The sequence below is a fragment of the Ambystoma mexicanum genome, chromosome 10 (genome assembly GCF_040938575.1).
Source record: "Ambystoma mexicanum isolate Mex_15411 chromosome 10, UKY_AmexF1_1, whole genome shotgun sequence".
Classification (NCBI taxonomy): domain Eukaryota; kingdom Metazoa; phylum Chordata; class Amphibia; order Caudata; family Ambystomatidae; genus Ambystoma; species Ambystoma mexicanum.
Genome location: NC_090932.1, coordinates 917,445,014 through 917,470,918, shown reverse-complemented (window position 1 = coordinate 917,470,918; position 25,905 = coordinate 917,445,014). Strand labels below are relative to the sequence as shown.

General features: G+C 48.2%; 1 protein-coding gene across 1 annotated transcript in view; it reads right to left on the bottom strand.

The window, feature by feature from the left end:
* Window positions 1-25,905, bottom strand: part of CCDC39 (coiled-coil domain 39 molecular ruler complex subunit) — a 933,141-nt gene that overhangs the window by 161,244 nt on the left and 745,992 nt on the right. Inside the window, exon 18 of the mRNA XM_069618669.1 lies at window positions 18,237-18,416. Within this exon, the coding sequence (XP_069474770.1) occupies window positions 18,237-18,416 (180 nt within the window). The remainder of the gene's footprint in view (window positions 1-18,236; window positions 18,417-25,905) is intronic.

The window sequence follows — 25,905 nt, the reverse complement described above, 5'->3', positions numbered from 1 at the left end:
ATGGACTCTTTTGAATATATCAGAGAGAATATTGGGGTCTGATGAGAAAGGGGGCTTTAGACAAGGCACGTCGAGGAGTGCGCTGATATTGGCTGCCGTGAGCTTTTTGGCACTTCTGGCTAGGGTTGCCGAGGCTATAGTGGGCACTTTAGAGCTTGTTGTGACAGGGATGTCGAATAAGATGAGATTGTGGTCTGTCCACGGGAGGCTAGAATTGGCGGTGATTGCTATGTTACAGCTGTGGTCTATAATCCAATCTAGGGTGTGCGTCCTTTGGCGTGTGTGGGCGAAGTGATCTTTTGGGAGAAGCCTAGGTTGTGGAGGTCTTTGGCTAGGGATATAGCAGCTTTGTCCTTGGGGTCGTTGAATCCTAGGTTAAGGTCTCCTATCAGGAGTGCTTTAGTAGATTTTTTGAGATTAGTTCCTATGAGGTGATTAACTTGACCTTGGAAGTTGGTGGTAGGGCCAGGTGGGCGGTATATTGTATGAATATTTATAGTGCTGTTGGGCGAGAGTGCTAACTTGATTTACAGAATGTCAGCATTTCCTTCCTCTTGGTTGGGTAGGGTTCTAATAGATAGGGTTTCTTTATGGATAAGGGCTACCCCCCCCTCCTGATTTAGCGATCCTATCTTGTCTGATGATGGCATACCCTTGAGGTAGAGCTAGTGTGATGGCTGGGCCAGACGCTGCGTGAAGCCAGGTCTCCGTAATGGCGAGTATGTCTAGGTCATGGGTGGTTAAAAGGTCATATATTTCTAAGGTGTGGGCATTGAGGGATCTTACATTGATTAATGAACATTTGTTTAGAGTGTGGCATGGGTTCTTAGGGCCTGTGGTATGAGGGTCTACTTTAGGTATAGCAGTTCCTGGAAAGCAGAGATTACTGTTAGGTGTGGTATATGTGGGCGTGCTGCTATGGCATAAGGCAATGTTCTTTCGGCGGTGGGGTGTGTTGACTTTTATGGTGCATGAGCTAAATCTGCAATTTCTTTGCGGTGTGTGTGCAGGTATAGCCTGGTATTGGATGGGAGAGGTGCGCGCTCTGAGTCTGTCTAGTCTGAGGCTAGTATTGAGAGTCAGCGCAGTGATTTCTAGTGGGTGTGAGGGCGTGGGTAAGAGGTCCATCGTGGACGGATGATTACGGGAGATTTGGTGGTGGTGGTGGTGGTGAGGCTCTTGGCTGCCGAGGAGTGGTGTGTTCAAGAGAGATAGTATCGCACTCAATAGGCAGGTGTGGATGAGCGAGGAGTACATACTGAGCGTGAGTTAGTAGTGCTATGCAACAATCACAGTGGGGCCAAGGAGGCGCTATGCATCAATCACAGTGGGCCAAGGAGGCACTATGCATCAATCACAGTGGGGCCAAGGAGGCGCTATGCATCAATCACAGTGGGGCCAAGGAGGCGCTATGCATCAATCACCGAATAATCACAGAGGGAACTGTATGTTTAGAAGTACGCAATGAACACTGTCTCCAATAAAGTACACAAACACAATGAAGATGTCCAAGCCTGTGTTTTGATTAGACACCAGTGTATTAAGTAACGGAAAGATGAAAAAGTGCATGTCCCCAAACATCCCACCACCCTTGCCCCCACAACAGACCCATAACACCCTTCCCCCCCACCCCCCACAACAGACCCATAACACTCTTCCCCCCACCCCCCACAACAGACCCATAACGCCCTTCTCCCCACAACAGACCCATGACGCCCTTCGCCCCCACCCCCCACAACAGACCCATGACACCCTTCCCCCCACAACAGTTCCTCATGTGTCTGCCATGTTTGCGTTGGCCCATGCACGCAGAGGAATCGCCATTAACCCCCTATTGGCCATTGTCTGTAGCAGCATTTGGAGGATGGCCAGACGTGCGCCTGGTGGTGCGTGTTGAGCAGCGGAGGGGGCTTGTCTGTGTTGAGCCGGCAGATGACGATGGGGCAGACTGTCCTGGTTGTGAGAAGTGGCGGTCCATTGTGTCGGCTATGTGAGTAAGGACCTCCCTGAGCCTGGATATCTCGTCACACAGCCTGTCAGTACAAGCGTCCATCCTCTCAGTGGAGTGCCTTGCCGTCTCCACAATATCCTCCCTGAGATGGGCAGCCTCCTCAACATGCTGGCCAACCAGCACAGTCAGTTCCTGTTGACGCTGCAGGATGGTGGGCAGATGGAGGGCAGTGCTGGGTGATGGTGTACTGGATGCTGTGCCCTCAGATGCATCCATTGCAGCAGGTGAAGCCACCATGGGGGACATTATGGCTGGAAAGTTGTCCTCAACAGTAACATCAGACCCAGGTGTCTGGAATGATGCTGGCTCTGGGGTTCTAGGGGGGCTTGGGGTGTGTATCCCCATTGGGCCAACTATAGTGTCCTCAGGATCAGATAGGGGGGCAGTGGCGGCTGCCTCCCCAGCGAAGCTTGCCGCAGCTGATGGTGGGCCCTCAGTGGCTGGTATTGGTGGCTGTGTGTTCACCTCCGGTGGTGGGGCTGCAGTTTGTGGTGCAGCTACGTCTGCCCTGGCAGTGGCACTCCTATGATGTTTCACACTCATCAGGTGTGACCTTCCCCCACCCTTGCCCCTTGATGTTGTGGGGGTGTCCTCCGAGTCCTGTGCCCTTGGCCTCTTACTCGTAGCTGGTGCCTGGGATGCATTTGCGGCATCCTCACCATCTGTATGTGAGCCTGTCAGGGACAAGAAGGGGGATGGCATTGGTTGCATTTCAATATACTTAATGCAGAATACATCAATGATGCAGTTGTGGCCATTGGGTCTTAGTAGTTGTGGATGCAGGTGATGTGCCAGTTCAGTGCCTCATCCATGCATGGTTGTGTTTGGAACTTGTCTCTGGTGATGTGTGCATGTGTGTGTTTGGGTCTGACACTGACATATTGAGGGATGGATGCATGTGTGGATGTGTGTCCATGCATGAGAGGATTCTGTGCTCACATATGGGGGGAACAGTACATTCACATAGCATCCTGTCATGTTTACACTCACCTCCATCCGAAGTGGTACCCGCGCCTAGCTCCATGGTGCCTACTCCCTCAATGGATTCCACAGCGATTAGGTTTCCACAGGTCTCCTCCCATTCTTTAAGTCTGATGGGTGAACCAGCTCCACCTGGACTGGCGATTCAGTGGTTTTCAGCAAGGATGCCCCTCACCCGCAGTCTGAGGTCGTCCCACCTTTTCCTGCACTCACGCAAAGTGCGGGTGCTGGTGCCCACTGCACTGACTTTCACTGCAACTTCTTCCCAGATGGCTTTTTTCTTAAGTAGTGTCAGCCGCCGCATGTCATTTGCAAAAACAACCTCAGCATTCTCAGCCAGGGTCTGGGTCAACATGTTCAACTCCTCTGCTGTAAATTTTTCTTTGTGCTGCCTGTCAGTGCTTTGTTTGAATGCCTTGGGCATCTTGAAGGCGTCCCGGATGATTTTCAACAGCTAACGACTCCAAACAGTTCCAGGGGGCAGAGGATGGCAATGGATTGTGTTTTTGAAGATGGCCGCCGTGCTCTTTCCCGTTCCTGTGCGATGACACTATTTCCAGTTCCGCAATTTAACGGTCACCGCTAATTGCGGTGACCGTTATTTGCATGCAGCAGGAGGGCGGAGGTGCAATCTGCACTTTCGTCGAGGGCGGTAAGTGACTTTTTTAGGTCTTTACCGCCATGGCGGTAGGGGGTTTACCGGCATGGCGCTATGCTCATGTCCGCATACTCGTAATGATACGCTATTAGCGCCCTCTTGCGAGGGCGGACACGTTGATAGCGCCATGCCGGTATTTTGGGGTTTTTACCGCACAACGTGTAATGAGGCCCATAGTGTGTGTAGGACTCGGTGAAGCCTCATAGGAGTGGTCAACTGCTAGGTCACACTCAAAACCTTAAGCACTAAAGCTTTTGAAAGAATATAGTACATGATCCTATAGACATGAAAGTGTATACTGTTGAGTCTTTGACCTATAACAAAGTAGAATTTTTAAAGAGATCGTGTTGTGAGAAAGGATTAGCTATGTCTGTTACAAAATGCGAGTTAGTCCAGAGACTCGTGGCTCACCAGCAATCTGTTGGTGCAAGCTTCCTCTTTAGTAGTGAGAATGATGCTGGCACCGGGCCCAGTGGAAAGTCGCTGTTTTGCAAAGACCTTCATAGGTTTGGAGAAGGAAAAGCTTCACCTCATGCCAGGTTGCCAAAGTAACTGTTGAATGTGTATGATGAGAAGAATAACATCATAGAATGGATAACCACTTTTGAGTTTGCAGGTGAGGAGTGAGTGAGTCTGATTAGGTTGCTGGGTTAAATACTGCGCCCCCCCCCCCCCCCCCCCACAGTGTATGTAATGCAATTTTGGAGTTGAGTGCTGAGAACTATAGGGGTGTCACAGTATTAGTTTTATGACGGTACAATAACCTTCTTGCCAAATGACGGTATATCATGGTTATCGCGGTATAGCAGGTAGAGCTAACTAATCTTAACAAATATTTTCTAAAAGGTCATAAATTGTCAGATTTATCATCACAAACAAAACTAGGCACCCAGGGCCAGAATTGGGCTTTTCAACATACTTTCCACTGAAATGCCACCCCTTGCTTCCACCAAACACACGTGTGGAGAGGAGAGGAGGGGGCTGGGGGGGAGCTCTGCTGCGACTGGCAAAGCAAACTGAATAGCTTTTCTTAAGTGGTCATTTAGGCTTTTAGCTCCCCCACTGGCTACTGGTGAAGATTAACATGTTGCCATCTTGATAACCTGCATGCCACAGATCAATGGAGGCTGATGGTAGTATACGCGTGTGCGCATACACACACGTACACGCACTCTCTTTACGTTACAGCCTTTAGTTTACTTGCTGGCGAAAAGGTGTTCAGTAATCACGGACATGTTACCCTTTGGTATGGCAGCAGGGAATACCCACAGAGACTACAGAGACTAATTATATGTAAATTCAATGATAGAATCAGGGAAATCCCCCATTGTCATATGTTTAGAAAACATTATCCATTATAAATATATAAACCCCAAAGCCGCCAACCAAAAGTAAACCCTCTTCCTTCTTGGCACTGTATTTATTCTTCCTATTGCTAACATATTGATTTTGTGACAGGCACGTGTGGTTTATGGAATGGCATTAAAAACTGCTCCAACTGAAACTACTTGGCAGACGGCACATCCAACAGTGCAAGACCAAGACTGCGCAGCACTTGCTTACTGCAGCCTTTCCAAATTAGATTGAAAAGCACACTTAACGGTATACCGGTATAAACAATGTGACGGTTATTATTGTTCAATTAAGTGGTTCACGGTACCTTTAACGGTATACCGTAATACCGTTACATCCCTAGAGAACTAGTGGTCAGGGGAAGGTCTGCAGAATCATAGACCTGTCATAAGTCCTCAAGGGCATTACCCAGGAGACCCATCTCAAAGATTTGCCCCTGACCACTTGCAGGTATCTCACCATTTACTAAAATGACAAGACGCATTACTGGGAATATTTCATGGGGGCAATCAGACAGTTTTGTAGGCCGAAGAGGAGGTCTGGCAAGTTCATCTGTGTTTATCTATGTGGAATCTACTTGCTCTCTTTTTATAAACCATACCATTAAAGAAGGAGATCCTGCGCCAGAAAGAGTAAGGGACTTTTTCCAGTTCACTTGCATTGAATGAAAGTACATTTTAGGAGTGAGAAAGTTAAAAATAAATGTAAAATAGAAATATGTTGGCCTTGCATATCAGGAGCCCCCACCAAAATTGATAGTTGGTCAATATGCAATACCTGTTGGGGCAAACCTGGACAGAGGTACCCGTGTTCTTCACTGTCAACCTATGCTTTTGAGGGTTAGGGACATGCTGCTTGTTTTTGTGCCATGTGTGCATGACCCCTGACTAAACACCCTGTCCTTCCCCCTTTCATCATCCTTGATCCCCTTTTCAAATAGCTGTTTTAGTTTTATAAATCACATTAAGTATGAAACCTAGATTTACAGAATTATTGCTGTGCCCAGAATAAACTGCCAACATCAAAATAAATGCCACTATAGGATAATGAGGAAAGAGGAATGGGTGGAGCAAGTAGACAATTACTATTAATGTAGGTCCATTTTAAGAGACAGTACAGTTAACAATATTGCTGTATTTTAAAATGCATACAAAATCATTAACAAAAACAAAAGTTCAATATTAAAATGTTTGCTCAAGATCAGATGGCTGCACTACAGCACAATCCCACCACTTCTTTATACTGACCCATGGGCTGCACACAAGACAGCTTCCGAGACATCGCTTAGAGGCTCTGCCAGGCCCGGCTCCAGCAGAGGGGACTGGGGGGCCAGCCCTCCCCGCCTTGCAAAAGGGGGCCTTGAATGTGGGACTCAAGAAGTTGGGGAATGGCGGGGGGGCATTTTGCTCTAAACGTGGGGCAGCAACCTCAGAGAGATTACCAATCGGAGAGGCTGAACTGCAGGAGACCCGGACAGGATTTGTTTGCTTGCCCTGGACAATGATCTATGCCCCACAGCCATGAAAAAACAACTGATCAAGGAGATGAAGGGCCATTTACACCTATAAGTTGAGGTAGCACACTTACTGAAGCAGGCTGTATACAACTATTTTCTCAAACCTAAAATCACAACGTTGTTTTTGTGGGAATATAGTGGTTTTTCACATCATACTTAATAAAATGTGTGATGAATCGAGTGATGTCATCACTTCCTCTCCGGGGAAAATCTCTTCCCATGTGGCCAGGGAAGGGCAGCCGCTACCTGATCTCGACCCTGGGGGTGGGTGTCTGAGGAAGTACCACATGGGGGGGGAGGTGACCCTCGTGGGAGGTAAGAAGACTCAGCGGTAGAAACATGGTATCCCCCTTTCCACTCAGGTTATGACACCCTCCTAGGTTCACCAACCTGTATGGCTTATTGTAGTACAGATACAGTCCAACCCCTCTATACTGAGGACTCAGTTTGACAATTTCTGCCAAAATACTGATATGAGGAAGAGCCAGAGAGTAATGCAAAGCTCAAAAGCCTTGGATCTAGAGACACGCTCTAGTGGTTGGAAGCATCCGATCAGTGATGGGACATTTAAAATCCCAGCACCGCAAGGAAGCTGATGATCCATGGTACCAGACGCGGGCCGGGAAGCGAGAAGTAGACCAGTACAGCAGGGAGCAAAAGGTCTCAAATTGGCACCGTCACGAGAGGTCCAGAGGAGAAGAGTTTGCCGCATGCAGACTTGCAGCAAGTGAGCCTAACGAGAGGAGGTCCAGCCACAGCGAATACCGGAGGACAGGCGGGACACTAGCAGAAGGAGTAGGAGGTGCCCCACCGGAGAAGCATAGAGCTGCAGAGAAGTCTGAAGCCACCAGAGAACACCAGTGAGCCCAGAGAGGGGAAGTGAGAGAGGCAGACTCTTCAAGGTGTATATTGCACGAAGGAAGGCAGAGACACTCACAGGGCGAACCCAGGCAAGGGAGCTTGGACGCAGAGTACATTTAGAATAGAGACAAATGAAAGGGGGTCAACGACCCAGTACCTGATAGAACTGAATTGTAACATATGGAAGAAGTCCTGGCAGGAGAGTCAACAGGACAGCCAGTTGTGAGTCTGGGACCCGCACTCAAGGTACAAAGTGAATAAGCCCTGGCAGGAGAGTATACCAGGCAATGTGACTTTGAGTCAGGAGACCCATATCCAAAGGGAAAGAGAACATTGGGAAAGCCCTGGCAGGAGAAGATACCAAGCAGTGTCATTGCGAGTCTGGGACCCACGGGACCCACACACAATTTCAAATAAGAGGTATACAAGTATGAGGTGCCAGAAGAGGAAAGGCAGCCCCTTGGAAGTATATGAAACCCATGGGAAGGAACCAAACTCCCTTGGGTTGGAAAGGTGATCAAACTGTGGAGAGCGCCAAGCGGGTCAAGGGGAGGAAAAGAACCCTTGATTGTGTGTAGTATAGGGGAAGGGAGTCATATCCCCTGGATTGGATGATTGCACATTTCTGGGAAAGAGAATTGTGGTTAAAATCTGCAAGAAAGCTGAGAGACTCAGGGGAAGGCAACCCCTCCCCCCCTGAGGAGTGTGAGACTGTGTGGAACTTCGATAATTTATTTGAGCACTTTTTGAACTTTGTATTGGAACATCGGAAAGCCTACAGATGGCCAAGTGAAAGCCTTTGCCCTTTTGCACATTTCTTTTAGTTTAGCTTGTGAGGGTCAGGATAGGATTTTGGACATAGGACACAGACATCCTTTAGTTTTGTTGAGGCACGGAAACACCTGCCTATAGTGATAGGGCGAGATAAGTCTTTCTCCAACATTACTTTTACCTTATTAAAAGCCTATAGCAATCATCACAATGCCTGTGTGTCCACGTCTTACTCCTGATTCATTATAAATGCTCAACTATATCAAACAACAAATGACAAGAGGGCGCCGTTTAGAAGCGTGAGGATGGGGACATAGCCCTGTTGCTCCGCTGTGGCTTTCAGAATCCTGTCGAAATCCATCCTGAAATCGGCATCTTTTCACCGAAATCCACATTAAAGAGACGATCGGAGGGTTCTCTCTGTGCAACCTGCACTCTGGAGAGAGTAGTGCAAAATGTGGTGGAGGCGGCGCAGCAAAGCAGAGAAACACAAGAGCATCTGATCCGCCTCACGCACAATCTGGAACTCCAATGTGAGGATCTGGAAAATCGCTCCCGCAGATCCAACATAAGGGTCAAAAATATGGTAGAATCAGTGGAAGAAAAAGACCTCAAACAGGTAGAACAGCAAGTATTTAAAGACATACTGTTAAGCGAACAAGAGAAAGAGCTCCAGATAGACCGAATCCACCCAGTGGGCCCACGGAAGGCAGGCAAACTGGAAAAAACGCCTGTGCAACGTCCTGGTTGAACTCTCATCATAGGCCCAGAAAGAGCAAATCCTACATAAAGCAAGCTCAATGGGGAAAATTCAAATGAATGGGGTGGAAATACAACTTTACCAGGACTTAGCCCAATCAACACTACAGAAAAGGTGAGAGATTGGCCCAGTGGTCAAAGAATTGGCGACAAAGCAAATTCTATATAAATGGACCTTTCCGTTCGGTCTCTTATTTGCATTGGATGAAAAGCAACACAGAGTGACTACCTGCGAGGAGGGCCTGAACATACGTGAAAATGAAAGAGCCCCAGAAAAGCAAACAAGCAAGGACAGACCACGAAGGAGACCTAGAGAATGGAAAATGATTCATCAAAGAAATAAATTCAATGGCAACAAAAAATGACGGTCGCCGAAGGGCTGGAGGCGTTGCTGATAACCAATGAACATGCGATCCAGCGGGGACTTGCAACAACAAATAACTCCTGAGGGGACAACAGGTATCATTACTCCTGCAGGGATGTTGCAGGCCGGGAGAGGGCTAATTCTTGGGCCAAACACTTGAAACCCATTTGGGGTTTAGGAACCCCCACAAAGTTTTCCCTGAGTATACCCCGGGTTAGGTGCAACGGGCAACTCGCCCAAGCAGCCATAGGTCCCTGGACCCTCCTCAGGCCTGTTATGGGAAGGGAGAGGGTTCTACAAGTTGGGGGTGCAGGGGCGGGGTGCATGGGAGTTGGGGAGAGAAGCAGGAAGGGAAGAATCAGAGCCGGACTCGAAACTCGCGAGGGATGGGTGAGGAGAGACACTAAGATGAAAGGGATAAGAATCCTAACATTCAGTGTACGGGGCCTGCACACCACGGTAAAAAGGAAGAAGATAGAAAACCTACTTCAAAGGGGGAAATTTGATGTTCTAATGCTACAAGAGACACATGTCAGGGAAAAAGACAAGGGGAAAAATCACCTGAGTGGGTACAACCATATACTCCAAGCCAAAGCGCAAGAGAAAAAGGCAGAGGTGATTCTGCCATTTCATATTAACTTGAAGATACAAGTACACGACACACAAACAGACAAAACAGGGGGATACATATTTGCAAATGTATTCCTCAAGGATCCACCACTAACGCTAGCCTCAATATATGCACCGAATGTGGGACAGGGTGGTGTCCTAAGGGACACCCTAGAAAAACTGGAAAGGTTTGCAACGGGGGAGGTGGCATGGCACCCCAATATAGATAGAAGTGGCACCAGAACACAGAGTCAGGGAGCACCATCAAAGCACCTACGCAGAAAAATGGAAACACTGTCACTGTGTGATGTCTGACAGGAGAGAATGGGCCAACAAATGGGGTACACTCACTTCTCTCATGTATATCATACGATGTCCAGGATAGATTATATTTGGGCATCAACGGGGTTCTTGGAGAAAATCCAGAAGATGGAACTAGGAACCATCTCAATATCAGACCATGCTCCACTCTGGGCGGAATTTGCCCCAACTCCCAAGAGACCGAGGCTCTGGCAGTGGAAACTCCCATCTGATATACTACTCGACCCTGTACATGAGAATACGATCAGAACAAGTATACTTTACCCAAAACGTTTCTGAGGCGATTGCGGTAAATCCTATGGGAAGCCTTCAATGCGGTCATGAGGGGGCAGCTGATTGCGCTTGCAGCGTTCAGAGAAAAACAGAGAAATCAATGAAAAAAAGAATTAGAGGGGTAACTATGAGAAATACAGGGAGAAATAATACAGAAGCCCTCGAATAAGCTGAAGAAAGCTTTAAGACATGTACAGGGTCAACTGAAGTGGTCTGAACGAAACGGGCAGAAAAGAACCTCTTATACCTGAAACATTGGTATTACACTAAAGCAAACAAAGCCAACAAATACTAAGCTAGACAGCTGAAAGCCAAACAACATACTCAAATGGTAAAATAAATTATGAACAATAGGGGGATCCTTCAGACACGAACGGAAGACATAGGGAATAACTTAAACAAATTCTGACAGGCACTCTATGCATCAGACAACCCATCAGGTCAGGAAAAAGAAACCTATTTGAACTCTATAAAAATCCTGCACATATTGGAAACTGACAGACAGCTGCTGGACAAAGAAATAAAAATAGATAAGGTAAAAAAAGCCATCCTAGAACTACCCCTGAATAAAGCCCCTGTTCCAGATGGGTACACTGCATCTTCTGTAGGAAATACATAGATATTCTGGCCCCAATTCTAACTAGACTCTATAACTCATTTAAAGAGGTGGCAAACAACGTCACTGAATGAAGCCAAGGTCCTAGTCTTTCATAAACCAGGAAAAGATCCGAAACCTCCTGGGATCATACCGTCCAATCAATTTAGATGCAAAAATATATACGAAAGTCCTGGCGAACAGGTTAACCCTCTTGCTCCCCAAACTGATAGGCCAAGATCAGTCAGGTTTCATCTCCAATAGGCAAATGCACGATAACACAAGAATAATACACCTAGTGGAGAAGATAGGGATTTCCCAGACTCCGGCTGTAGTGCTCTCGCTAGACGCAGATAAAAAAGGCATTTGACCGGGTAGAATGGTCGCTCCTCTTTCGTATTCTGAAACATATGGGCTTTGGGGACCCCTTTGTTAGAATGGTCCAGGCTAACTATAACACCTCGGAATGCGTATAGCTATAAATGGTGAGATCTCAGAAAAAGTGAAAATAGGGTGAGGAACAAAATAGGGATGGCCCCATGTCTCTGCTTCTCTACGCGATCTTCTTAGAATCCCTGCTAATACTAATTAGGGACTCTGAGGCCCCGAAAGGCATAGAAATGCCAGGAAAATCCCATAAAGTAGTGGCATATGTGGATGACATGCTGATGGCAATGTCAGATCCTGCAAGGTCACTCCCGGCCCGGTTTCAAGAAATTGAAGACTATGGAGCAATCTCGGGTCTGAAGATTAACAGACAGAAATCGGAACTGCGAGTGCTGCCCGGGGATCGAGATGCGCTAAGGAGGCTAGCCTCCTCCCTGCAACTAAAAGTAGCCGATAAAGGGGTGACCTACCTTGGCATCACCCTTACAAAACGATTGGAGCAGCTATACGGGGAGAACTTCCCGCAATTGCTGGGAAGAATAAAACAATATTTGGACATATGGAACCCTCTGTCGATCTCTTGGTGGGGCCGAATGACCTCGATAAAAATGAACACCCTTCCCTAATTGTTGTACTACTTCCAGGTGCTACCGATTAAAATGCCCAAATCTTGCTTTAAAGCCTTGACTAAAGCAATCATGGTATTTATATGGAAAAGAAGACCCCTTCCGCCAGAGTGCCCGGAACGGTGCTCACAGCGCCCAAGTATATGGGAGGTCTAGCCCTATCACACTTCGGCAAATATTATGAAGCATCACCGCTGTGAGTATTAAAAGAATGGGTCCCAGCGAACACGCACAAGATTTGGGCCAGTCAGGACAGAGCGGTGGCAAGCACACCACTATCGGAACTACTGTGGAAGGGGAAGCAATTTAGACACCCAAACCGCCAGATTAGCAAGGTGATAAAGGCAACACTAGACGTATGGGATGAGGCAACAAAGGGAGGGATTCTAACGCAAGAGCCGGCTCCCTTCAGGCCCATGTTCGGAAATCCAGACTTTACGCCAGGGATGGAGAGAGGGGCATACAAAAAATCGGAGGATGCAGGGTGCACAGAAATAGGCGATATGTACCATGAACAGAAGATTAGATTGTACGAAGAATGCAAGACCCTTCTAGGACCGACAACAAAAGACAGGTATAAATATGAACAACTACGACACTGGCGGACGACCCCGAACATTAGGCGAGCAGCGACTAGAGAATTTACCCCCTTTGAATCCTATCTAACAACCCACACAGGCTCAAAAAATGTGTCTCAGACATATACATTTATAAAACACACAAAATGAGGAGGTCCAATGGAACTATATGATGAAATTGAAAAAAAACATTAAATGATAATACCCAAGATACAATGGGAACACATATGGAGGGCCATCCCAAAACTGACCCGGGCAATACAGACCAGAGAAATGTGGATAAAATGGCATTACACCCTGGAGAGGCTACATGCAATGTATCCACAAACAATTTATGCTGGAGGGGCTGTGGGCAGGTGGGGGATTGGAAGCATGTATGGTGGGAATGCCTAAGATCCAACAGTTTTGGGTCAATGTGTTAACCCAGATGCAGGGGATCTTCTAAGACCTGGGTCAGGTGGAAGAAAACGTATGGCTCTGTGGGCTGTGGGACCCCCGGTCAAGGCAAATGACAAAAGCAGAGCTTCATGGGCTTACTAATAGCAGCATGGCTTGCAATAGTGCAAAAATGGAACCAAGAACCCCCACCGTCAATCCATGACTGGCTGCAGAAGGTGTGGTCATATGTGGTAATGGAATGGAATGACTCACTTATAGGATTCAGAGTGACCAGGACAAATTTAAGAAAGAATGGGGGGTCAGTACTTGCATACTTGCAAAGTGACTATATGGAACAATGGTGCCCACACAAGATCAGAATTCTGGACATATTCGGATCCTGAAGCTCAAGACTTTGGCTGCATTGGAAGGAGCTCCTTTCCAGCAGGGGGCGAAGGGGGAGGGGGAGGAGGTCATGAGGAAACTGTTGTTGATGGTGATTAATCTGAAAACCAATAAAAATACGTTTTTTTTTAAAAAAAATGGCATTTTGTAAGGGGGGGCTTTCTTTCACACCAAGATGGTGGCACCACAAGCACCTCCTCCAAGGGCCTGCTGGGAGTAGCCACAGTGTTCAGGGTGGCATTGGTGAGCGCCCACCATCTGAGATGTAACAAAAACTGGGGACCGTGTTGCTCAGCCCTCACAGAGGAGGAAGCATTACCTTCGATTCTCCCCAGCCAGGCCAAGAAAGACATGGTGGGGGCTTTTGGGGTAGGTGAGAATGGAGGTATATACGAATGCTGGTTAGGGCGAGTTGATGGAAGGTGACTGGGGTGAAAGGTGAAGGAGAAGTGAATATAATAGAGGGAGACGCAAAAGATGCGCCGTCTCCTTCGTCGCCTTGAGCGCTCCTGGTGCAAATCCCCTTCTCTCACTAACCAAACCTCCTACTTTTCTTATCACTGGCTATATGATTCTTGCCTTAATTCTGCTAAACGCTCCTACTTTTCTAACCTTCTTCATTCCCAAGCCTCTCATCCTCATCGTATCTTCCAAACCCTATCACACCTCCTCTCTCCTCCCTCTCCTGACCTCTCTTCCATGTCTCCTCTTTCTCCCTCAGACTTTGCTAACTTCTTCTGTGAAAAAATGTGTTCTCTTCGTCAAAAGATCATCTGCTCTCCTTCTTACTCCCTCTCCCTTCCTTCTTTGTCCTCCCACGACTTTCATGTCTGAATGCTCTCCTATCACTCCATCTGACATTTCTCTCCTTCTATTTAAATCCCACCCTGTCGCCCCCTTTGATCCCATCCCTTCCATTCTTATTCCTAAGGTTTACCCTCTACTCATCCCCTATCTAACTTCCTTCTTCAATACTTGTCTTTCTAAAGCTACCTTCCCTACTGCCTTCAAGCATGCCACTATTATCCCTATCCTTAAGAAGCCTTCTGCCAATCCCCTTATTGTGGTTAACTTTCGCCCTATATCACTTTTACCTTTCCTCTCTAAGCTACTCAAACGCCTTGCCTATTCTCAACTCTCGACCTTTATCTCTAACCTCTATCTCCTTCCCCCCCCTCTCAACCTGGCTTCCGTCCCAAACACTCCACTGAATCTGCCCTCACCAATGTCCTGAACTCTCTCCTCACCGCTCGCTATGCTAAGCAATCCTCAATCCTTGTCCTCCTCGACCTCCCCGCTGCTTTTGATACTGTTGATCACCCCTTACTTCTTAATACTCTTTCCTCCTATGGCTCCAAATACTCAGTTCTTAATTGGCTCTCCTCTTACCTCTCCAACTGCTCATTCGCCGTCTCTTGGGGTGGTCAAACCTCCTCCACATTCCCTCTAAACTATGGTGTTCCCCAAGGTTCCGTCCTCGGTCCCTTCTTATTCTCCCTCTATACTTCACTTCTCGCTGCTCTCATCTCCTCTTTTGGAATTTCTCACCATTTCTATGCTGATGACACTCAACTGTTCCTCTCCTTCTTCACCCCTGACCTTCATCTTAAACTCTCCTCCTGTCTCACTGCCATTAAAAACTGGATGTCATTGCATTTTCTCTCTCTCAATACGGACAAAACTGAAGTCCTTTTCTTCCCTTCCAACACACTTCCTCCTCCCCCCCTCCTTCCATTCTTTTCCCCCTGCCGATCTTCCTATTTCCACCCATGTGAGGAATTTAGGAATCTACTTTGACTCTTCCCTGTCCTTCACTTACCACATTTCCCTCACTACTCGCTCTTGTCGCTATCACCTCTTTAATATCCGTAAAGTCCGTTGTTCTCTTACTTTCCATGCTACTAAACTCTTAATCTCTTCCCTCATCTTTTCTCGCCTTTTCTACTGTTCTTCTATCTTTTTCGGTCTCCCATCTTCCCATCTCGCCCCTCCTTAAATCCCTTTACCACTCTGCCGTCCGCATCCTCGGTCTTCTCTCTGCCTATGATTCCATCTCCAATTCACTTACCAACCTAGGGTGGCTTCCCTTCCACTCCAAACCTAAATACCACTTCCTTTGTCTCGTTTTTCAGTCTCTTCATGACCTTGACCCTCCTTACCTCTCCTCTCTTCTCTCTTTCTATGCCCCCTCTCGCTCTCTACGCTCCGCTGATCACTTTTTACTCTGTTCCCCCACCTCCTTGTGCCTCCTCTCGTTTCCGCTCCTTCCAACTCCGTGCCACATTGGAACTCGCTCCCTTTCTCTATCCACTCCATCTCCACCTATTCCTCTTTCCGTTCCTCCTTAAAAACACTCCTTCTTCACCCCCCTCCCTGACTTCTCTCCCCTTCCTCCTCTTCTTTCTCCTCCCCACTCCTCCTTCCTGTTCCTTTATCTCTTCCTGTCTTCCCTCCTTTGACTTCCACCTTCCCTTCTACTCCTTCTACTCCCTCTCCCCTTTCCCTTTCTTCCTTCCCATACATCTCCTCTTCTCTTCCTTCCCAAATGCAAATTGTTCTACATGCTGTTTTTCTGGTTTGAATCATGTTTATTTTATTGCTTCTATGTTGCATGTTTAATGTATTCTGGCTGTTATGCTGTAAAGCGCTATATAAATAATAAAATACAAATACAAATATCGCAGCCGGCTGCACTGCTCTTTCTGTAACAGTGCATTATAGGTTTACACTGTAAACTGTGGGGTGTGCCCCCTCCAGGGGGACGCGGCCGCCTTCTAGGGGGGGGGGGGATGCCAGAGCCCAGCATGAAATGTAAAAAAAACAAATTAAAAAAAAAACTTGTGATATTTAAAGACTATTTATTCAGCAACAGCACTAGCTGCATAGTGAAGCAACTCCTCAAACTGGCAACTCCTCAAACTGGCCCACATTGGCCCATTTTGATTGGCCTACACTAGCATTTTGCATTTTTGGTACAGTCATCGCCCTATTGCCCTATAGACCAGTCCAAGCCTCCCGACTCATCCATAATGTGTGAGGGGGCGTCCACCCACTGGCCACCTCACCCATTATGGAGGATCCGAGGAGCCAGCACAGTGAAACACTGAGCACCCCCCCTTGGCTGCTTTTTCCAGCTGAGGGAGTGCGCTCCTGGGCTGGCTGAACTGTCAAAGGGAAACACTGTTTGCCTTTGACAGTTCATTTCCCCAGTCTCACATGATCACTGAGCCATGCAACGTTGGGGGTGTTTTGCTTCGCCAGCCTTGCATAGCTCATTGGAAATGCTGGCTGGGGCACTGCATGTATGTATGTGCGAGGGGGTGCTCCTGCGCCTCCTCGCACATACGGGCAGAGCAACCTGGAGCGGGGCATTTTAGCAACCATGCGCAGGCCCCTGCAGAAGGTAAGTTTATGGCGATTTATTTTTTATTTAAATGTGTATGGATGTGTGTATGTTTGTGTTATGGGACTGTGGTGGGAGCAGGATGGGCGGCAGCACTGGGAAAGTGGTGGGTGTAGGGTGGGGGAGAGCCCAGGGTCTGTACTGGGAGTAGGGTGCGGTGACGGCACTCAAAAGTTCATGGCGATTTCTACATACTGTCCATCCGGCACTTTTAGGGGGGCCCGGCCTGCCCAAACTTGGCTCAGGGGGAGCCCGAGCAAAAAAAGTTTGAAGACCACTGGTTTACAGGAAAATATGAATGTTTGAAGATCGCTGTAAAAACCAACATATTACGGAAAAGATTTCTGCAGTGGTGATGTTGCCATTCATTGGGGAAACTTGGGAGAAATAGCTACACAAGACCTGACGGTTGTAACAAAAAAAAAAGAGCAAATATAAATTCGTTTTATTTATGTGATCAGCGGTACTTTCAACCATGTCCATGGCGGGCTCATGTAGACTGAAGGGGGCTAGTGTAATGTTTATTCTACTTGTGTTCTAGTTCTGAAGACAGAGTCGGACACTGCTTTCAATGTAATGCTTATAATGGGACTTGTGGAAGATGGTGCAGACATGTGTACGGTAATAAAGGGGAAACTATGAAATGATACAAAAGCAACAGTAGCAAAGGGACACTTGGTACATGAACCCCGTGTGGTATGCTCTATAGTTGACACGAATCTAGAGTTGCCTTGTTGGTTTATAGTGGCCAGTCATATTTCCACTGAGGAAATCCGTAATGCCCTATCGCACAGGCATAATACAATGGCATGCCAAGCAGTCTTTACTTTTAATTATGAGCACTGCTTCTTATTTGGGTCTGGTTCTAGTAGAACACATTTGTTAAGCAATGTGTACTATTTTGTGTGATATGCCTTCTTCTCTTTGATATGGATTTTGTTTTAATTGTGGTTTTATTGCACTTATCTATGCTTTAATGCATGGTTTTCTTTTTGGATAGTGCAAACGTTTATATTCCTTTAACCAAACATACAGGATCTCCAGCATTTGCCCAGCATTAAAATCCATGCTAACGCAAATGCTGGAGCATTTGTAAGGCAGAGTTGAGGGGGCGGTGGAAACGCAAGTTGTGTTCTGTTCCTCCTCTCTGCCATACCAATGGTTGAAAATGAGCCTTAACGTGAATGAATGGCGTAAACGCCTTTTACAGCATTCATTTAGGTTACGTGTTCATTAAACATGAGCTCCATTGCTGTTGTCCATTCGGCGTATTCTATCAAATTTCTTGCGATTTTGCGATACCACCGATCCGTCAACTTCCTGTAAAGTTAATGTATCAGATTTGATTTAGGCTTTTGACAATTAAAATAGTAACATATCCCATTACCTGTTGGAAGTACAATTGAAGGGCTGCGTTTAAATCGGGATTTACTTCCATTGCTTCCACCAACATCTTGTTTATGGATCTATTAAATTCTCTTAGGTCACGCAGAGCAATGTCTTTTTCTTCTTGGGTTTCTCCTTTAGTTTTTTTTGCTGAACGAATGTGTCGGATGAGTTTAGAGCACTGTTGGAAAAAAACGAAATTAATGTGATATCACAAATGTGCATAAAATCTAGAAAGGATGATACATCTGTAAAAACGAAAAAGTACATGTGTCTTCAACATTAGTTCTCCAGTACCTAGCTCTTGTATAACAGGTATATTTTTGTTCAGCTTTCAAAGTTAAGGCCCGCTCAGACTACCATAAATTCTTTTTTTTGCAAAAGTAGAACTAAAATTAGGTGTCTAATTGTTTCCTGAGCGGGGGAAGAACGGGCCGGCCACAAGTTATTTATTGAAGGGGATACCAACCCAAGTTTATACAAATAATAATACAAATAATTAATTGGCGATTTCTACAATGCTTCATACCAGATTCTTCCAGTTTCTAAATGCTGGAAAAATGAGCTCAAAGGCTCAAATAAAGACTTGAACCTTTCAAGCACATAATAAAAGCCTTATGGTCTATCAAAAAATCTACTGTATCTATAGCATTGACGTACTGAGCGGGGGACGGGTTTGGGGGCAGCTTGACCCCATCCCCACCTCCCAGTGGCTCTTTTAGAAATAGACTGGCACATTTGGAAGCGGGACACCTCTGCCAAACGTGAAGAACGGTGTCCTGCTGGCAGAACAATGAGGGTGCCCAGCATAGTGTTCCTGCTCAGCACCCTCATTGCCCTGGCACAGAGCATTACACTGTAAACCATCAGACATTGATGGAAGGGGGGGGGGCTATTAGCAAGGACTTTTATCCCTTAAGAAATGTAAATGGGGTGTGATCAGAAGTGAGAAGGGTGCATAATGCTGCGTAGTTTATGAAATAATGACTATGGCTTTAAAACCCAAGGGGTATTTTTAGGCTCACATTAATGTGCATGATGCTATTGTGACTGCAGGATGGGTAGAATAAAACTAAAGCCATACACGTATTGCTCAACATATTTATATGACGATGTAAAATGTATAGTTAGTTTATTATGAAAGGCTAGTTTATTATGTAATGTGTTTTGGTTCTGCAGCATTGCTATATGTAAAGTATTATTTAAGCACATGAAATGCAAAGCAAAACCTCTAAATATCTATATCAACTAAATCTGGGAAGATGTGTTCAGTTGCTTAAATTGTCCACATGCCGGTTTCACCATTTAACCAAAGTGTGTGATCCTGGGCAAATCATTAATTCACACTTTGTCTTACCTGTAGCTCTGAAAGTGATTCACTTCACAGCTTATGTTCATATATCATGCTGTTATAAAAAAAAGCCTAATGACTATAGAGTTGCTTCATATATAATAATGGTGCAATTTAGGTATTTTGCACCACAGTTATTTGCCACTTGGCTTACTTATAGCAACTTATTCTAAAGTCACTTCCATGGTGCCTCCAAATATCAAAGACTGGTGATGCACCTTGCAATGTCCTTTTCGGTGAAGCCACTTATGTTGGTGCAAACCATATGCACATTTTGAGGTTGGCATGTATTTTGCCCCACAGAGCCTGGACAGTGGCCCCATAGACGAGCTCCCTGCAGTTTGCATTTTAACACATAATTTAAAAAAATGAATCTGCACTAATGATACCAAAATAGATGATTGGGCGGGGGGGGGGGGGGTAAGGGGGCTTTTCCGCCGTTGAATGAGACGCTATGAAATCACGCGCACTGCATTTGTGGGAGGGAGCAGAAGGACCTTTTTCGTGGCTCGACCACCACCCCCACCATCACCCCACACCGCCACACTCTTGCAGCTGGATAGTCCCCTGCTCTGTAGTTCAATAATGTGACATTTTCGAAAATGAGCTACAGAGTGCTAATCGTTTGTTCCCAAAACAGATTTGTTACAGATGTGTCCAGCTGAGAATCTGTTCCCAAATGTATTTCTAGTTATGAGTTCAATAGGAAATGCAAAAGAATTAGCACAGCCACAAAAGCAACGTCGGGATGCCAGGAACAGTGAAATGCAAGAAAGTCAAGCACAGCCTAGTAGTGTAACTAAATGCTGCAATACAACAGAGCAACACACTACCCGCACCCGCGCACATCAATCGGCATGTCAGGAAAAGTTACGAAAACTTTATACCTACAGGAAACTTGTGTAAAAATATACAATTACACGAAATGCGGATTTCTGCAATAAAAGGGAGCTATTGTAAATTAAGCACGCAAGAGGCCTTGGTTTACTCTCAACATAGACTAAGTGCATGCCTGAGTTCATGGCAGGACTTCGCATTCAAACAGTAGAGGAGCGGCAATATTTTTCAAATTGGAAATATTTGAACAAAATGGGACAGAAACCTTGGGATGGACTGCTTAACATGTCGTCTGAATGAACAAGTAAATCAGTTATATTCTAGCATGTTGCACAGAAGAAGTACAATCAAATCAGTGACCGGGCGCATGCATGGACAGCTCCCCAAGCATAGCACATTCCTCGAACATGCTCGATTTGTGAAAATTGGAGGTCTTAGTGATAGACACCTTTTCCCCCAGAGGCACATTTACAGGCCGATTCATGTAATTCCTCACAAAAGTGTCGCACGCGGCTGGCGCACAGTGTGCCCGTGCGAATGTCTGCGCCAGCCGCGTGCGATAAAATCAATTTCCGTGCACAGCGTATTCATGGATTCTCGCCTCCAAAAGCAGACGTGGCGCAGAGTGGCGCAGCGACCCTGCAGCAGCGCCAGTTATGCCCCCAAGAACGCCCTCGCGCAAGGAAAAGCCATCAAGATTGCAAAACCATCGCAAAGGGCTGCACCAACCCTGTACCAGTTTCCCGGACTGGCAAACAGCAAACGCAAAGCGTGGAACGAGTATTACGGGTGTCGGGAACACGCGTGCACGAGAAATTTCACACGCGATCGGGCCTGGGGGAGCGTGTGCGTGTATTCCAGGGGTGCGTGAGAAGTATTACACGCGAATGGCCTGGGTGCGTGTATTTCAGGGGTGCGCGAGAAGTTCCACACGCGAATGGCCTGGGCGCGTGTATTTCAGGGGTGCGCGAGAAGTACTACACGCGATCGTGAAGTTCCACACGCGATCTGGCCTGGGGGAGCGTGTGTGTGTATTTCAGGGGTGCGCGAGAAGTCTCACACGCGATCGGGCCTGGGGGAGCGTTTGCGTGTATTTCAGGGGTGCGCGAGAAGTTCCACACGCGATTTGCCTGGGCGCATGTATCTCAGGGGTGCGCGAGAAGTTCCACACGCGATTGGCCTGGGCGCGTGTATCTCAGGGGTGCGCGAGAAGTTCCACACGCGATTGGCCTGGGCGCGTGTATTTCAGAGGTGCGCGAGAAGTTCCACACGCGATTGGCCTGGGGGAGCGTGTGCGTGTATTTCAGAGGTGCGCGAGAAGTTCCACATGCGATCTGGCCTGGGGGAGCGTGTGCGTGTATTTCAGAGATGCGCGAGAAGTTCCACACGCGATTGGCCTGGGTGCGTGTATTTCAGAGGTGCGCGAGAAGTTCCACACGCGACTGGCCTGGGCGCGTGTATTCCAGAGGTGCGCAAGAAGTTTCACACGCGATTGGCCTGTGCGCGTGTATTTCAGGGGTGGGCGAGAAGTTCCACACGCGATTGGCCTGGGCGCGTGTATTTCAGAGGTGCGCGAGAAGTTCCACACGCGATTGGCCTGGGCGCGTGTATTTCAGAGGTGCGCGAGAAGTTCCACATGCGACTGGCCTGGGCGCGTGTATTCCAGAGGTGTGGGAGACGTTTCACACGCGATTGGCCTGTGCGCGTGTATTTCAGGGGTGCGCGAGAAGTTCCACACGCGATCGGGCCTGGGGGAGTGTGTGCGTGTATTTCAGAGGTGCGCGAGAAGTTCCACACGCGATCGGGCCTGGGGGAGTGTGTGCGTGTATTTCAGAGGTGCGCGAGAAGTTCCACACGCGATTGGCCTGGGCACGTGTATTTCAGAGGTGCGCGAGAATTTTCACACGCGATTTCAGCAGGGTACGTGTATTTCAGGGGTGCGCGAGAATTTTCACATGCGATTTCAGCAGGGTACGTGTATTTCAGGGGTGCGCGAGAATTTTCACACGCAATTTCAGCAGGGTACGTGTATTTCAGGGGTGCGCGAGAATTTTCACACACGATTTCAGCAGGGTACGTGTATTTCAGGGGTGCCGGGGAGTCCTACATGTGATTTGGCAGTGTGGGTCCTCCCAGGTGTCCCCTGTACACCCTCCACGGCCCCTGCAGGCAGCCCACACCACAGGGGACTACCCTGCATCCCTGGTCATGTCCCGCAGGCAGCCCACCCAACATGGGCATGCCCCCCAGCAAAGGCACATGTCTCCTTGCACTACTGATCACCAACTCATGTCCCCTTGTATCCCCACCCCCAGCATTGCGGGGCACCTGCCAGCAGGCCCCCACTCATGTCCCACTCATGTCCCCCTGCGCCCCCACCCCCCAGCATTGCGGGGCACCTGCCAGCAGGCCCCCACTCATGTCCCACTCATGTCCCCCTGCACCCCCACCCCCCAGCATTGCGGGGCACCTGCCAGCAGGCCCCCACACATGTCCCCCAGCCAACATGTCATCACAATCTAGATCCCTGGCCCTTATGGTCAGCCTCCAAATGCAAAACACCCACTCGAGTATTGCATCCACCCACTTAGAAATGGCAATGACATGATAGAACCCCAATAGCAAGTTTGGAAATGAACACATGGCCCTCACATACACCCAATGGGTGTCAGTGAATCTCAAAACCCATATCATGATATGCATGATACCAATGAAATGATACTACACATTGAAGTTTGAATAAAAAAATGTATTAAAAACAGCATAAATGGAATTAAAAATAAACAAATGACAATGGGAATCAAAAACCAAAAGCAGCATGTCCGTAAAATAATGAAAAACGAAAACTCATAATCTAAAGGAAAGGTGTCCAAAGTCACAGTTCAAGAAAGTAAATCCAAGGTAAAAACAAAACCGAAAACCATTGCTCCATGGGTAAATCCCAAAAAAAAAATTAAAAATCCAACAGTCAACTATATACAGATAAACAAACCAAGGTGCATGATCCCAACTGAAGAAATGAAACCTACATAAAAATACTACCTAATAAAATAAAACTATATACAAAAATGTGGCCCATTGTCCAAAAGGTCCAAAATAAATAAAAAAGCAAAGGAAACCTAACACTAACTACATAACTATTTACAAGGGCAGCGGGCTAGTCCGACGGCTCACTGGTTGTTGTCATGGGCCAGGGCATCATCGAACTCCTGGTCAATGGCTTGGAGGCGGGCATGTTCCCTGGCCCCGAGGTCCCGCAGGGATAATGCAGTGTCCAGCTCCAACTCCCTGCGAAGACCCTCGAGGCACTCAGCCCGCCTCAGCGCCCTCCGCATGGAGTTCTCCGCCCTGACCATTGTGAGCCGTTCCTCCTCTGCCCGCTGCCGCTCCGCACCTATCTGCTGGCCCAACCGCTCCCACACGGAAGCCACTCCCATTCCAGGGTTCTCCTGCCCTCCGGCCGATACCTGCACCCCTGATGTTGATGGCCCCGAGCCATGATGCTTCGCACGTCGAGCCTGCCGCTGCCTCCGACGCAACTGCCTGTGCCAGCACGACGGCATCCAAGCTGATGGAAACCACCGACGCCGTCATGCACGTGCCCTGCCCGATGATGCCGTCACATCCTCCATCTGCTGGGGTCCAGTTGCTGGTGTGTCCACCCCTGCTGGACCTCCGACTCCCGACTGTGGCAGGGATGGGATCCCCACCGAGGTGGCTGCATTGGTCGGGGTAGGTCCACAGGGGGCCCTGGTGGCATCTGGGCCGGAAGACGGCATGGAGTACGACTGGCGCATAGCCTCCACAGAGGAGGAGAGGGTTGCCAGAGTGCCCAACACATGTACGAGACCCCCGACCATGACCGCTCCCAACTGGGCCACGTTGGCACGGTGCTCTTCGTGATGACGTGCGTGCTCCCCCCGGGAAGCACGCACCTCATCACGAATGACAGCCGTGCGCAACGCGACACCAATCAGGACCTTCTCCATACGGCCAGGGGTCCCCTCGTCTGGAGGCAGAGGGGAGTCAGATGACATGGACATCCCCCCTACCTGCGGACGGGCTTGGGATGGGGCATCCCTGCTGGTGCATGGTGGTGCAGTCACAGTGTCAGGGACAGTGACATGCACAGGCACCTCCACGGCGACCTGTGCTGCCTCCTGCCCCTCCTCTGGACTGCACCACTTGCACCAGCAGGGATGCCCCCACCAGGCCCCATGTGCGGCTCAGTAGCGGCCTCCTCCTCCTCTGTGGAAACCACCAACCTGATGGCTCCACACCGTCTTCTGCCGTAGCAAGCCCCTGTGGGGGCTCACCCACCCCTTCCGCTGCAGCCGTGGGGGCATCCCCGCCGCTTAGCTCCACAGCGCCGTCTCCGCCCTATTCTTCACTTTGTGCTGTGTAGAGGGAGACATAGAACACAAGCATCAGGGTACTGTACAATGGTCCCCTAAACAGGAAGCAATAGCAGATGAGTGGCACTGTCAAAGATCACTTCCATCATGTCCCTCCACAATACATGGGTCAGTGCAGGCAAAACACATGCAGTAACAGGCATGGCGCATGCTATGGACATAAGCAAACATGTCCAAGGGACTCTTGAAGCATACAATGTTGTTTTTGGACTCGCATGCATCATGGGTCATGCCTATCACATGCACACACTTCAACGTACTTTCATCCATCTGGACCTTGCATCCCAGACACAGTGGATGCAAGGATAACTAGGCTGCATCAGTGAATCTGAACATTGTCACAGACATGTGTCATGCATCCATGGCATCCACAAGTCACAGACACGCAGGTCAGAAACACAGACATGGACACCATACATGTACATGGCATCAGCACCCATCCCTCACCCACACCCATGTCCAGGAACAGAGACTGGCATGCTCTCATGTGTCCATTCCGCATAGGGCTCCTCATGTTACATTTAAACACATACACCAACCGTGTGCTTCACACATTACTGGTCTCACATGCTTGACCATGATGTCCCTGCACACACACACGCGTACATGGCCTATGTCACACATAAAGGCAAGTATCAGACAACCAGCACGCTGCAACATGCCCTGTCTCACACAGCAATGCTTGGCCACTTACCGCTCGACTCCAGACGGGTCTGCCTCTTAAGGATCTGGGCATGGAGCGCTGGGCGTACTCATGCTGCGCCGGCCCCCCTCCACGAGGCGCCGGGCCTTTATGAGGGTCCTGGACCTGAAGTCCTCCCAGCGCTTCTTGACTTGCTTGATGTTGCGGGTTGCCAACCCCTCCGCGTTAATGGCAACCACAAAGTCGTCCCAGATCCTGTCCCGTCCTTCCTTGTCGGCGCGTGGTGATCCGAAGAGGGCATCATAATGCCCCAGGACAAGCTCCACCAGGACACCAACTTCCTTCTGACTGAAGCTGGTGGCCCTCTGCCCCTCTGGCTGGGGGTCGCCAGTGGTCTCGGATGGTGTTTGCCCCGACATGGCGA